Source organism: Medicago truncatula, chromosome 6 (assembly GCF_003473485.1).
Source record: "Medicago truncatula cultivar Jemalong A17 chromosome 6, MtrunA17r5.0-ANR, whole genome shotgun sequence".
Taxonomy (NCBI): Eukaryota; Viridiplantae; Streptophyta; class Magnoliopsida; order Fabales; family Fabaceae; genus Medicago; species Medicago truncatula.
Window position 1 is genome coordinate 4,572,900 of NC_053047.1, and position 15,854 is coordinate 4,588,753.

A 15,854-nucleotide genomic window follows, 5' to 3' on the forward strand; every position below is an offset into this window, starting at 1 on the left:
ACAAGATTACAACTGCTCAATACTTTCAAAGTATGAGACTTCACAAAACAATGCTCAAGCACACACGCAAGAGTCTTCCAATGCTCAAGCACTAAGCAAGAGACTTCTAATGCTCAAGCACGCAGGCAAGAGACTTCTAATCAAACAAAAATACAGAGAATTGAGTTTGAATTGAACACTTGATATACAATCAGTGGTGTTCACAATACAATACAGAAAAGACTCTAGACTTTGAATTTCTAAGATGTATCAAATCAGTGCAGAAATTCAGTGTGCTTTGTAGTATCAAATTGACAAAGTTTTGGCGCTTTTGAACTTATGTATGTCTCTGTATCAAATCTTCAAGTCTTCACTCCTTTATATAGAGGTGTGAAAGAGACGTTGAGATAATCAGCACGTCTAAAGAGTCGTTTGAAATCCTTTGATTATCCACCAGTGATCCTTTGCCTGATTTGGGTGTAGTCCTTTGAAGGATAAACTTCAAATTCATTCCCATCTTGAGTGTACAAATTCTGCAGGCATGGCTGTTGTTTTGTCTTGTAGCGTAGACAGAAAACAGAGTAGTGGAGGTAGTGGTTGTACACTTGTACTTTGTCAACTCTATTAATGAGAGACAAGTGCAGAGTGCTTTCCATATATCCGTTGATACCTCCCTTTCAATTCTTCGTTCTTCTTTGATAAGACTGAATTGAGAATCAGCAACTTTCTCTTCAGTTTGATTAAAGGATCAAATAGCTTCTGGTGAAAATATTGCTTCTGATGAAAACTTTTGCTTCTGATGACTTTCTGCTTCTGATGACGTCATCTCTTCAGGAGCAGTTTAGCTTCAGGAGCAGTTGAGCTTCAGGAGCAGTTTTCTTCAGATGCTCAGAATTTCTTTTTCTTTCTATTGTTCTTCCAGGACCTATCAAAATAACTTGAGTAGCTTTTGGTCCTGTACACTTGAACAATTATTAGTAATAACCAATTGACAATTTTTAATACCTTGTTATCATCAAAACTTAATAAGGTTCTTTGTGAAACATATTTTGTTCCAACAATCTCCCCCTTTTTGATGATGACAAACACTAGTATTTAAAATGTTCAATTGTTGTTGATCTAATTAATAAGTTGACTTCTGGATAGAGGTTTGTAAGCTCCCCCTGAGTCTAATAGATCTTTAAGGTGAGGTTTGTAAGCTCCCCCTGAGTTCTATTCTTATTAATTAAATTTCAATAAAGATTAATTAAATTTCAATAAAGTATATATAAAAACAATAGCAAAAGTTTTTAAGAAGGTGGTTATAGTGGGGCTCAGTGTCTTAAAAATACTATACATTTACTCCCCCTTTTGTCATCAACAAAAAGAATAAGAACAAAAGACAGAGTAGCAGAGCATATAACCAAATAAAAACATAAGAAGTATCAGAGCAAGAAGTATCAGAGCATATGACATTAAAATCAATAAATATCATTAGAGTTTAAAAGAAAAGAGCATAATATTTCAGAAACAATGATAATATTTATAAAGAAAGGTTAAGGTACAAGGATAAAACTACACAGAACAAAAGTAAGAACAAGCTAGAGTTGGGTGTGCAACTAAGGTTGGGCTTGCTTCTTCAACTGTTCTAAGAGAAGTCTAATCTGTTCATCCTTCTTCTGAAGTAGCTCATCCTTCTTCTGAAGTAGTTCTTCCTTCTCTCTTAACTTCCTCTTATGCCCAGCATAAATTCTTGCAGCTCTTGTGATGTATTCTGCCTCTGGATAGAAAGGAGTGATGTCCAGCAGAGGCACAAAATTCAGCTCTTTCTCCTTAGCTGCTTCATGCATATCATCCAAAAGCTTTTGAAGCATTACATAGTGGGATGATACACACTTGGTTCTTAGCTGACTCAGAAGATCATTGAAGCTCTTTTGTAGATCCATCCACTGATCATAATAGTGAATAGGAGGTACAGGAACTGTTCTGCGAAGAATCAGTGCCTGAATCTCATCACTAAGACTGATCAGTTGTTCCTCTATATACTCAGACTCTAGGATATGGTCAGGGATGGGTGAAGGTTCAGTTTGAGTTGTATTTGATGTGGTTGGTTGGTCAGAGGTTAAGTCTATTATAGTAGGTGAATCTGGTTGTTGTTGTTGTTCTGTTGTTTGGTCAGAAGGAATATGTTGGTCAGAAGTTGTTTGGTCAGGAGTAACTTGTTCAGAGGCAGTTTGCTCCTGAACAGTTTGCTCAGGAATGGTTTGGGTTTCTGTTTGGGTTTCCAAGACAGTCTTTTCAGGAACTGTCTTAGAGGCCTTAGTGGGTGTTGGTTGCATTTCACCACCTAGATGTTTTTCTAAGTTGTGAAGGGTTGAGGTTTCTTGGTGTTGGGGGGTTTCTGAAGTAGTTGCATCTGAAGCTACTTCAGAGGCTTTTTGTGTTGTTGAGTTATGTGGTGAGTTTGTTGTAGGTTCTGGGTTGGGTTGAGGTTGTTGTACACTAACAGGTTCAGGATTATCTGGATAGAGTGGATGAGTAGGAGGCAAATTGAATTTCTCACAAAGTTTAATTCTATTCTTAGAAAATTCTATTTGAGTTTGCTCCCAGTCAAGTGTTCCTAAATCTGTTAGTTTGGTAGGTTTGGTTTTTAGAAGCTTGTTTATATGTTGGCTAAGGGGTTGGTCATCTGATTCTGTTGATGATGAAGAGGGTGAAGAGGGTAGAGATGGAATCTGAGTATTAGTTGGAGCGTTAGATGGATTACCTGAAGACTGAGCTTCTGGATGAACTGCTTCTGGAGCTTCTGAAGATGGTTCTGATGAAGTTGCTCCTGAAGCTTGCTTATTCTTCAAGGCTTGAGAAAGCAGAGTTGCTCCATATTTAACAGTTTCTAACTCCGACGCTAAAGCAGCAATGTCAGGAGTAGGCACATACCCTGCAGCCTTAAGACGTTCATCCCTTTCTTGTTCATACAAAATCTTCATCCTTTTCTTTTCTGCTATCCTGGATGCAGCAACCTCCCTAGTATACTGCTCCATTTCTTCAGTCATTTCGAAACTGGGCATGACTATGGGCTCAGAAGTTGCAGTCCTTTTTGCTTTCTTAGGGCTTGAGTCTTCATCCCAGTTCTCTTCCAATTCTTCCAGCATTTGTGCCCTTCTTCCTTCAGCTGTCTTCAGATTTCTTGTTAAATTAGACCTTTTCCTTTTGATGGTCTGAAGAGCAGCTTCTCTTTTATTTTTGGGACTTGGAGGCTTTTCAGAAGCAGCTTGATCAGAAGCAGCTTGTTCTGAACCAGCTTGTTCAGAAGCAGGCTGTTCTGCTGTTTCTTGATCACTCCTTGTCCTCTTCCTGATAAGAGGGATATCATCCGAATCCTCCTCTTCCTGAATGGTAGACATAGCAGATTTGACAATTTTAGCCTTTTTGTGCTTCTGAGCACCCTTCTCAGAAGCATCACCAGCAAGATATTCTTCTTTGGTGATTGGCTTAGTTTTGGACTTCCTGCCTTTGGCCACAGGCAAAGCACCACCATACATTTGGTCAGGAACATCCTTCAAGCTAATTTTCTGGTTATAGGTTTTGTAGTGATCCATGATATATGCCCTTTGAACCTCCAAGGGATCTTGTTTGCAGATGGGAGGAAAGTCTGGGATAAGATCTGATTTGGCATCAGAAGGTTTCAAGTCAGTAGGACTCTTCTTCACATCTTTTGCTTTAATCAGATGCATAGCCTTTAGAGTATCACCATTGATTATCTTCCCTCTAACAGTTCCCAACTGTTCATCTGTGAAGATCTGAGCTTCCTTCAGCATCTCAATAATTCCTCCCTGATGGAAAATCTCAGAAAGTAGTCTTCCATAGGGTACCCAGGTCCTATTATTCAGTTGACTCTCTCTGAGTTGATGAACCATATGCCTGAAAATGTATCTGGGAATATTTGCCTCTACACCCTTTATGACAAAGTGTAAGAGGATTTTATGTTCCAGAGAGGGCTGATCATTACCACCACCTTTTGGTAGTAGGTTTTCGTTCTGAATCTTCAACATGACTTTTGTCTTGCTATTCATATCAGCATAGGCAAAGTTCTTTACCTTGTTGTAGAGAGTTCTATTGACAATAGCATTCCAGGGGCTGTCCTTTGGCTTTGAAATCCCAGCCTCATGTTCTCCTTCTGCTGGTCTTCTGATGACAAAAGCAATAGTGTCCTCAGTGATCCAGACACGAATTCCCATGATGCTTGATCTTATCTGGGTTTTGGAGAAGGTTTCCAAGCCCATTTCCGCTCTAGACTTCCCTTTGAGTTCTGGATTGAGAAGAACTTTTTCATCTTCTTCAATCTTGGCAGCTTTCCTGTCGTAGATACTTGCTCTAACCCAGAAATGTCGAACAAGTGTTTGATAGGTTGGTCCATTCAGAAGGTTGAAGTATCTTCCCAGACCTTGTTTCTCGTAGAACATGCCAATGTCGCAGCCGTTAGCGGCTAAAGAATCAAAATCCACCGGACTTTCTGATTGGATGTTTAAATCCCATTCTTCCAAGGACATGGTTCTTCCCTTTATCTCGTAAGCAGGAGCTTCTCCTTGTTGTTCGTTTGATGATGAACCAGATGCAGAACTTGAAGAAGCCATTGATATGAAGTGGTTTTAGGGTTCTAAAGAGTTTTTGAGAGGATGAGAGAATGCGCTTACGTTCGCAGAGGGTTGAAAAGAAAAATAGCAAGTGTTTGTTGTGAAGTGAGAAGTGTGTGAAATGACTTAGTGTTTTTATTAAAACGTTTGTAATTCAGAGGGGACAAACAAACACAGCATTAATGACAAATTGGGGGCGCGTGTAAGTACGTCAAAAAGCGAATAAAAACATCATTGCCCTTTTTGTTATACTCCAATACAAATAAACCACGTCAGAGACTCTTCAGAAAACTACCTTTTGGGTAATGAGACAGCTGTTACATAAAGTAACTTCCAACGTTCCCACTAACCAAGCTATTCAGAAGCAAAGAATAACACTTCTGAAGTTTTAGTGCTGACGTCATCTTCAGAAGCACATTTTCCTCAGAACCTCAGTTAAGAGCTTCTGATGAACCAAAATGCTCCTGAATAAACTTCAGAACCAAGCTTCTTATTCAGAGGCAAGCAATTTTTCAATCAGACACAAAATGCATGTTCAAATTTTTCTTAATAAAATCAAATCTTTCAACAGACAAAGGTTTTGTAAATATATCAGCCCATTGATGTTCAGTATCAATGAATTGTATATCTAAAATTCCTTTTTGAACATAGTCTCTGATAAAATGGTGTTTGATTTCAATATGCTTGGCTCTTGAATGTAGAATTGGATTCTTTGACAAACAAATAGCAGCAGTATTATCACAATAAATGGGAATACTGTTAGCATTGATCTGATAGTCTTCCAACTGATGTTTCATCCAAAGTAGTTGTGTGCAACAACTTGCAGCTGAAATGTATTCTGCTTCTGCTGTAGACATAGCAATAGTTGCTTGTCTTTTGCTTGCCCAGGATATCAGATTCTCTCCCAGGAATTGACAATTTCCACTGGTTGATTTTCTTTCAATCCTATCACCAGCATAATCAGCATCACAGAATCCAATCAACTTATAATCTAGGGATTTCCTATACAGGAGTCCAAGATTAGTTGTTCCTTTCAGATACCTGAAGATTCTCTTAACTGCAGTTAAATGAGATTCTCTAGGATCTGATTGAAATCTTGCACACAAGCATACACTGAATAAAATATCAGGTCTAGATGCAGTGAGGTATAACAGAGAACCAATCATACCTCTGTAAAGCTTCTGGTCTACTACTGTTCCAGTATCTTCTTTGCTTAAGGTGCAGGTTCGATGCATTGGAGTGTTCATCATTTTACAGTCTTCTAGCTTGAACTTCTTCAGAAGCTCCTTTGTATATTTTGTTTGATGAACATATACTCCTTCTTTACTTTGGTTGATTTGAATTCCCAGAAAGAATTTCAATTCTCCCATCATACTCATTTCAAATTCATCCTGCATTAACTTAGAAAATTCTTTGCAAAGAGATGCATTAGTAGAACCAAATATTATATCATCAACATATATTTGCACAATCAAAATATCTTTCTTAAGAGTCCTTCTGAAGAGTGTTGTGTCAACTTGTCCTCTTTCAAAATCATTTTTAATTAAGAAATTACTTAGTCTATCATACCAAGCTCTGGGAGCTTGTTTCAAGCCATATAGTGATTTCTTAAGTTTATAAACATGGTCAGGATGCTTAAGATCCTCAAACCCAGGAGGTTGTTTAACATACACTTCTTCTTCAATGACACCATTAAGAAAAGCACTTTTGACATCCATTTGATATAATATTATGCCATGATTAATTGCGTAGGATAGAAGTAACCTGATTGCTTCCAATCTTGCAACTGGAGCAAATGTTTCAGTGTAATCAATGCCTTCTTGTTGACTGTAGCCTTGAGCAACAAGTCTGGCTTTGTTTCTGGTTACTTCTCCTTGTTCATTCAGCTTGTTTCTGAATACCCATTTTGTTCCAATAATGTTCTTCTGAGAAGGTTTGGGTACCAGATCCCACACATCATTCCTTTGGAATTGATTTAGCTCTTCTTGCATAGCTAATATCCATCCATCATCTGAGAGAGCTTCTTCAACAGTTTTAGGCTCAATTATTGAAAGCAGTCCTATTAAAGACTCTTCTTGCCTAAAATGTGATCTTGTTCTTCTAGGACTATCTTTGCTTCCAATGATTAACTCCTCAGGATGTGAAGATTTGTGCTTGAATTTAGGTTGAATAACCTGCTGAGTGTTATCTTGAAAGTCCTCAGAAGCACTTTCATTCTGTACTTTTGGGCTAGGTTCTGCTTCTGAATTAGACTCAGCTTCTGGAGTGATTTCAGCTTCTGGACAAGATTCAACTTCTGTATACTTTTCAGAATCAGAAGGTTGATCAGATTCTGATGCATCTTCAGAATCAGTTGTACCTGCATTACTTTCACTTTGCTCTGAAGTTTTACTTCCAGGCTCTCTATCATCAAATTTTACATGCATAGATTCTTCAACACATTGTGTTTCTGAATTATACACTCTGTATGCCTTTGACCTTTCAGAGTAACCTAAAAAGATTCCTCTTTGAGCCTTGGCATCAAATTTCTTCAGATAGTCTTTAGTGTTTAAGATGTAACAAGTACATCCAAACTGATGAAAGTAAGAGATATTGGGTCTTCTTCCTTTAAAGAGTTCATATGCTGTTTTCTCCAACATAGGTCTGATATAGATCCTATTTTGAATATAACATGAAGTATTGACTGCTTCTGCCCAAAAATGTTTAGCTAAGTTGTTTTCATGGATCATGGTTCTGGCCATTTCTTGTAAGGTTCTGTTCTTCCTTTCTACAACCCCATTTTGTTGTGGAGTTCTAGGAGAAGAAAACTCATGGAGAATCCCATGTTTTTCACAAAAAAGTTCAAATGGCTCATTTTCAAATTCTCCACCATGATCACTTCTGACTTTCAAAATTTTCAATTCTTTTTCAGATTGTATTTGAGTGCAGAAGCTGCTAAACACTTCACATGCATAGTCTTTACTTTTAATGAATTTTACCCAAGTCCATCTGCTGTAATCATCAACAATGACTAATCCGTATTTACTTCCATATAAAGATGCAGTGTTAACTGGACCAAAAAGATCAATATGGAGTAATTCTAAGGGTCTGGAGGTTGATACAATGTCTTTAGATTTGAAAGAACTTTTCACAATTTTCCCTTTCTGACATGCACCACAAAGTGCATCTGAATGATAATCAATGTTAGGCAATCCTTTGACCAGTTGTAACTTGCTAATTTTAGAAATTAATCTCCAATTAGCATGTCCCAACCTTTTATGCCATACCCATTTTTTATCATTCATTGACAGAAGGCAAACTACCTTCTGATCAGCCAGATCAGAGAAATTTATTTTATAAACATTCTCAACTCTCTTTCCCTTGAATGTAATGGATTTGTCATCCTTGTTGACTAGTGTGCAGTTGGTCTTACTGAACGTTACATCATACCCATTGTCACAAAATTGACTAATGCTCAATAGGTTATGCTTCAGACCATCTACTAGCCACACATTATTAATTGAGATGGAGGAATTACCAATAGTACCTGTACCAATGATCTTTCCAGTTTGGTTGCCACCAAACTTCACTTCTCCTCCATCTTTCATTGTAAGGGTAAGGAACAAAGCTTTCTCTCCAGTCATGTGCCTTGAACATCCGCTGTCTAGGTACCATGACCTTTGTTTCTCTCTTGCCCTTAAGCACACCTGCATTTTTGGTCAATTCAGATTTAGGTACCCATATCTTCATGGGTCCTTTTGGGTTAGTTTTGGAGGTTTTACTTTTCCTCCCTTGTACCTTAGGGTGAATGCTGAGTGGCTTCTGATCATTCAGTACTTTAGGTTTGACACCTTTTGGTATTGTTTTCTCAGAAGCAGTAGCTGCTTTGTTCTTCTGATCCTTTTGTTTTGGAATTTTAGATTCTGATTTAATCAGATTCTGATGAACAGGTTCTGATCTTTTCAGAATTTTAATCTTTTGACTCTTAGGATCAGATTTTGTCATTACCTTGATCTTAAGATTCTCTGGCTTTGATGTGATCTTAGCCTGTGAACCTGAAGCTTCAGGTTTTGACTGAACAGCAGTTATAGCATTTGTACCTTCAGGCACAAAGGTGGATTTCAATCCATCCTTGATACAATCACAGTAGCTCTTGAGACTGTATTCTTTGGATTTCTCCTCAGAATATCCAATCCCTTTGCCTTTGTTCTTGTATGTGCTGTAGATCATAGAAGCAACTTTGCTTCTGTCTATTCCAGCCATAATAAAATCATCCAAGGCAATCTCATGTTTATTGCCTGAACCTTTATCACATTTTTCTTGTAGCTTCTGACAAAGACTCTTGAGTCTATCTTCATATGTTGTTGATATGAGGTTAAACCCTTTGAGTTCTTCTTCAGAAGCTTTCAGTTCCAATAGAGTTGATTTTTGTTGTTTCATCAAATCAACATATTTTTCTTTTAAATCTGTCAACTCATTGGTTCTGTGTTCAAATAGTGATAAAAGTTCTTTTAGAGAATCAACAAGTTCTTGTCTAGGGATTTTGGAATATACCTCATTTTCATCTTCTGAATCTGATTCAGCTTCTGATACTGCTTCTGATGATACTGTTGCCACTAACCCAACGGCTGCCTTAGCATCATCATCAGCTTCTTCTTTATCAGAACCAGATTCACTATCCAAATCTTCCCAGGTCGCCATCAAGCTCTTTTTGATTTGCTTTCTGAATTTACTGGAGTTGAAGCTTGATTTCTTGGATTTGCCTTTAAACTTCTCCTTCTGAAGATCAGGGCAATCAGCAATGAAATGACCAGGCTTCTTACAATTGAAGCATCCCTTCTGATCTTCTTTCTTGAAGTTCTTGTAGCTACCTCTCTTGCTCAAAAATTTCTTCTGCTTCCTTGCCAGATACTCAAGCTTGTTGGACAGCATAGCCATCTTTACAGATTGATCTTCATCAGAATCTCCATCAGGTGATTCTTCTTCAGATTCACTGGCTTTGTAGGCTTTGGAAGACTTTGAGGTCTTTCCTTTAGATGGTAAAGCAATGGATTTACTCTTCTTAGAGGTTTCATGCTCATTTAAACTCATTTCATGCACTTTGAGTGAGCTAACAAGATCTTCAACACTTAAAGTATTTAGATCCTTAGCTTCCTCAATAGCAGTTACTTTGGGTCTCCATCTTGAAGGTAAGCTTCTCAAAATCTTACTAACATGATCAGAAGCAACATAGCTTTTCTTCAGTATCTGCAATCCAGAAACTAAAGTTTGAAATCTTGAGTACATTTCTTCTATACTCTCATCATCCTTCATTCTGAAAAGTTCATACTGATGAACTAGCATCAAAGCTTTAGCCTCTTTCACCTTCTTGCTGCCTTCAAAGTTGGCACATAGTGACGCAAACATAGCCTTCGCAGTAGATTTGTCACTCATCTTCATGTATTCAGTGCGAGGTATAGAAGCCACAATAATCCCTCTGATTTTGTGGTGCTTCTTGTAAAGCTTCTTCTGAGCAGGAGTATGTATTTTTCTATCTATAGCAGCTCCTTCTTCATCTAAATCCAGGTCATCAACTCCATCTTCCAGTATGTCCCATAACTCTTCATCTAATCCCATGATAAAGCTGTACATATTAGTTTTCCACCAAGAAAACTCTTCTGGATCTCCATTAAACCTTGGAGCTTTTCCAGAGTCTGTTTTCTTGTCAGCAGTGTCATAGTCATGCTTGACACTTGTGTATTTTGGAGTAACTGATTCCTCATCTCCAGACATGTTTTTCTAATAGATCTTGAACTGTAACACGGTTAAGTGCTGTGATAACAGAGCAAGCTCTGATACCAATTGAAGGTGAAAAACACAAGAAGGGGGGGGTTGAATTGTGTTTTCTTTTTCTCTTAAAAAAAAGGATTCTTCTTCTGATAAAACTTCAGAAGCAGTTTGATTGCTTCTGATGAAATGATCAGAGTCAGATTGCAGCGGAAAAGAACAGAGCAGAGAAAAGAAAGTCAAAGACACAGGCAGTTATCCTGGTTCCTTCCACAACACGGAAGTAGTCCAGTCCCCCTTGCACTTCCAAGGAGATTTCACTATAATCACAAGATTACAACTGCTCAATACTTTCAAAGTATGAGACTTCACAAAACAATGCTCAAGCACACACGCAAGAGTCTTCCAATGCTCAAGCACTAAGCAAGAGACTTCTAATGCTCAAGCACGCAGGCAAGAGACTTCTAATCAAACAAAAATACAGAGAATTGAGTTTGAATTGAACACTTGATATACAATCAGTGGTGTTCACAATACAATACAGAAAAGACTCTAGACTTTGAATTTCTAAGATGTATCAAATCAGTGCAGAAATTCAGTGTGCTTTGTAGTATCAAATTGACAAAGTTTTGGCGCTTTTGAACTTATGTATGTCTCTGTATCAAATCTTCAAGTCTTCACTCCTTTATATAGAGGTGTGAAAGAGACGTTGAGATAATCAGCACGTCTAAAGAGTCGTTTGAAATCCTTTGATTATCCACCAGTGATCCTTTGCCTGATTTGGGTGTAGTCCTTTGAAGGATAAACTTCAAATTCATTCCCATCTTGAGTGTACAAATTCTGCAGGCATGGCTGTTGTTTTGTCTTGTAGCGTAGACAGAAAACAGAGTAGTGGAGGTAGTGGTTGTACACTTGTACTTTGTCAACTCTATTAATGAGAGACAAGTGCAGAGTGCTTTCCATATATCCGTTGATACCTCCCTTTCAATTCTTCGTTCTTCTTTGATAAGACTGAATTGAGAATCAGCAACTTTCTCTTCAGTTTGATTAAAGGATCAAATAGCTTCTGGTGAAAATATTGCTTCTGATGAAAACTTTTGCTTCTGATGACTTTCTGCTTCTGATGACGTCATCTCTTCAGGAGCAGTTTAGCTTCAGGAGCAGTTGAGCTTCAGGAGCAGTTTTCTTCAGATGCTCAGAATTTCTTTTTCTTTCTATTGTTCTTCCAGGACCTATCAAAATAACTTGAGTAGCTTTTGGTCCTGTACACTTGAACAATTATTAGTAATAACCAATTGACAATTTTTAATACCTTGTTATCATCAAAACTTAATAAGGTTCTTTGTGAAACATATTTTGTTCCAACAAAGAGAACCTCACTACAAAGACACTCAACCCTCAAGTTACCTCCTTTGTATTCCTAGGTTTCTCTCTTAAAGCCACCCACAAAAGATGAAGAAAAAAAGCCTTAAATAGTGTTCAGAAATACGCAGCATCGTGCCACGTTACGTGCCCATCGTGCCACGATGGAGTTGGTGATAGTACAATAATATACCTTATCCGTCTGCATTGTGACACATTCCTCCTGGATCGTGCCACGTTCCTCTTCCATCGTGCCACGTTCTTTCTGCATCGTGCCACGATTTTTCCAGCGACAAACCCAAAATCTGAACCATCTAATCGTGCCACGTTGCCCTGCAAACGTGTCATGATTTCTCAGTGCTTCAACATCCAATTCTTGAGTCAATTTTCAACAAAGGTCTTACATAAAGGAACAATTGAGTAATGTTCTTGGTAACATGACTTCAAAAACTGTAGGATTTTGATAATGAAACTCTTTTGTGACATGGTTCTATCTAATATATGATCCAACAAAATATATATACAATTTCACATTGCATTAGTTATATAACTTATAACCATAGTTTTCAATCGCACCACCAACAAATGACATAACAAATCACACTTATATGGCTTACATTTATATATGTTTAGCACCTCACACTAAATGCATCGTTTTTTAACCATAAAATAAAGGGTAAATACCCTTTTCGTCCATGTAATATTAGCGAATTCCGGTTTTTGTCCTAGTAAAAAAAATATTTAGATTTAGTCCCTGTAATTTTAGATTCTTCCACTTTTGGTCCCTCATTCCACCACGTAAGCAGAATCTACATACATGGCACGTAAAATGAGGGACCAAAAGTGGGAGAAATATGAAATTACATGGACTAAAACCGAAATTCGCTAATATTACAGGAACAAAAAGAGGTATTTACCCTAAAATAAATTCAAGAGGAAATCACACAACCACGTTTCATAGAATATATAACTTTAATCTAGCATTGTTTAAGCATGACCTCCTTAATCACTTTGTCCAAGTTCATGTATGAACAGCCACCAGAACTGGTGTTCTCCTCTGCCTTCTTCTTCAACTCCATGGCCTTTTGCCTCATCTTCATTCCTTTATCTCCCGACATCAATTCATTGATCATATTCGTTACCTTCTCTCTCTTCACATTAGTATCAATTTCCATACCAGTCTCCCATATATGGGAGATATACCGATAGTTTGTTGGCTGATCGGCGAAAAATGGCCAACACAACATTGGCACTCCTACACATATGCTTTCAATGGTTGAGTTCCATCCGCAATGAGTCAAGAATCCACCAATTGAAGGGTGGTTCAGTACTTGCTCTTGTGGACACCAGCTCGCAATTAGGCCTCTATCTGAAATTTCATTCTCAAACTCAGATGACAAAATAAACGAGCCGCCAATGACAAGGTCAGGCCTAATGATCCACAAAAAGGATTTCTTACAATTGGTCAAAACCCAAGCAAACTCTAACAGTTGATCTGGAGTCATAACTGTAATGCTTCCAAAATTCACATAAACAACCGACTCAGGTTCCTTGGATGCAAGCCACTCAAGACACTTGGTATCTTCTTTCCAAAGATTGGAACCTAAAGATTAGTGATTATGTGGAGTTTGATTTAATAATGAAGTTAAAGGTCCAATGGTATATAAAGAAGGGAACATAGAATAGAGAGCATTCAATACACCGCTCTCAAGTTCATCGTAAGTGTTGAAAACAATAGTCGAGGCTTTGTGGAATCTATCTTCCGTTTCAATGATAAAATTTACCCTGAAATCATTTGGATTTGTTGTCCTTAATACGTCGAGAAGGTCCTTCAGCCGAAAGTTCTGCAATCCTGGAATACCGTCTACTCTATTGTCTAAATATCCATTTGTCAAATAACTCTCGTCTCCTTTTCATAATTGTAGAAGTTAATAGCTTGAAGCTTCATATATGTATAAAGAGATAGATTGGAAAGATCAAGTTATTTCAAGCTAAGTAGAGTTACTCCACTTAATACCTTATTATAAACCTTAAATTTGATCAATTCAACTGTCAAATTAAAAATTCTTATTGAAAAAATTAACTCATCAATTTTCATTAAACTTGACACTTCTTAAGAAAACTTAAAATGAACATATACAGAATAAGCTTTTTAAATATATTTAGTTCAGATTACATATCTACAAATGATCATAAATTTTTACCTTTGAGTGGTATTAGTCCTTTTTGAAACAGTGTACAAAAGTGTAAAGCAGACAAGAAAGAACATGCACTGCCGGTGGAAAAGAGAACAATTGGGAGTGCATGTTCTTCAGCAGCTTGTATGGTAAATGGCATGTAACAATCAGCGACTATGCAAGTAACTTGTGGAACAAGACCAGCAGTGGCAGAGTCATGAAGTTTAACAAGAAGTTCATTGAAGGGCTGAAAGAAATTCGTTCTTATAGATTGAACAAGAGAGGGTATGTCTTGAGTAACATCACCATCACATAGGTGAGGTGTGTGGGGATTTATAAACTATTATTAGCCTCTATTCCCAAATGATGTGGGACTTTTGGTGTGCCTATATAAATGGTAAAATTGGAAGGAAAAAAAACTACATCAAAACTTAGTTTTCACATTATATATTGGTATAGATAATTGATTGAAGAAGAAATACAATTTTAAAACGCAAAGAAACACAAACAGATAAAATATGGTAACTCATGCTATTAGTTTTTTGCCTCATATCATGCTATCCAAGAAAAATGTACGAACCAAAATGTACAATATCATTATTACATCGACCACTAAACCACCAATATTAGTATCAGTTTCAGTCCTTAATTCCTTATCCAACCCAGAACTAAATTGAGGTTAAAGTATTATTTAGACTATAAAGAAATTGGTAGGAAGAAACAAAAAGTTGCAAATTAGGTGAAATGGTAAGCTGTTTGTATGGATGAAATTAAACAAATTGGAAGGAATATATATTTTTGCTATAACTCTCTGGTGCTTGGTTGAGAGGTAAATAAAGTTTGACCAAAGATTGTTCCTGCTATTATCGATTTAAATAAGGATTTTAATTCTCTCTTCACTATTTAGTTGGATAAAAAATGAGAAATTTTTTTTTTTTTTATGATGTTCTTTTATCTTTGAAAAAATGAAAACAGGCTATACTTGCAGAGAAGTGTGGTCTCAACTGTGGTTGCATACTTGCGTTGAGGTCGCAAATATACCAACGAATATGATGTCGTAGCTCATATTGCTGCGCAAGCCTTTATTTAAAACGTAATTTTCACAAAACCTCTTGAACCTGATTCATAAGTATTGCTAAAAATCTTATAACCATCTCCATAATCTACTTATACTTTCAGTCATGTCCCTCAAATTCTGCAACATTTTACTTTGAATCCTCATACGTATAGTTCTAAATCTGAACTCCAAAAGTTTTTTCACAAGAGGAAAAGATAATGAATTAGTACAGAAATCAACAAGTTTCTCCACCTCCTCTCTCTTCACATTGGAATCTATTTCACTTCCAATCTCCCATTCATTCCAAATGCATCTACAGTTTGTTGAGTGTTCGGGGAAAAATGGCCAACGCAGCATTGGAACTCCAGAACAAATGCTTTCAATGGTTGAGTTCCATCCACAATGAGTTAAGAATCCACCAACTAAGGGTGGTTCAACACTTGCTCTTACGGACACCATCTTGCGACTAGGCCTATATCCTATGAAGCACGGACACTCCTCGGATTAGGCGTGTCCCAGTGTCCACCACGTGTCTTGTCCGACACTGACACTTGTAATTACACTAATTTTCTAAAATTGTTAGCATTGTCGACGTGTCAGTATCCGTGTCGTGTCCGGTGTCCGTGTCTATATCCGTGCTTCATGGCCTCTATCTGAAGTTTCATTCTCAAACTCATATAACAAAGCACATGATCCGCCAATGACAAGGTCAGACCTAATGATCCACACAAAGGGTTTCTTGCTTTTTGTCAAACCCCATCTGAAATAGTCTCAAAGCAAAAATCTGAGAGGCCATCAAGACTATTCCAGATGGTTTAAGGAAACGTTTGTAATTGTATTCATTGTGGAAAAATGTTATGTGAAAAGCCTCTAAGTAAATAAATTTTGCCAGTTTGAACAATGGATTGATAAGCTGGATAT

At 37.3% G+C, this 15,854-nt stretch overlaps 1 protein-coding gene across 1 annotated transcript; it reads right to left on the minus strand.

The window, feature by feature from the left end:
* Positions 1 to 12,676: 12,676 nt before the first annotated feature.
* On the minus strand, positions 12,677 to 13,270 carry LOC25481122 (7-deoxyloganetin glucosyltransferase). Its single transcript, XM_024774228.2, has one exon. The coding sequence runs from the start codon at positions 13,202 to 13,204 to the stop codon at positions 12,677 to 12,679; it is 528 nt and encodes a 175-aa protein (XP_024629996.1). The 5' UTR covers positions 13,205 to 13,270.
* Between the last annotated feature and the right edge of the window lie 2,584 nt (positions 13,271 to 15,854).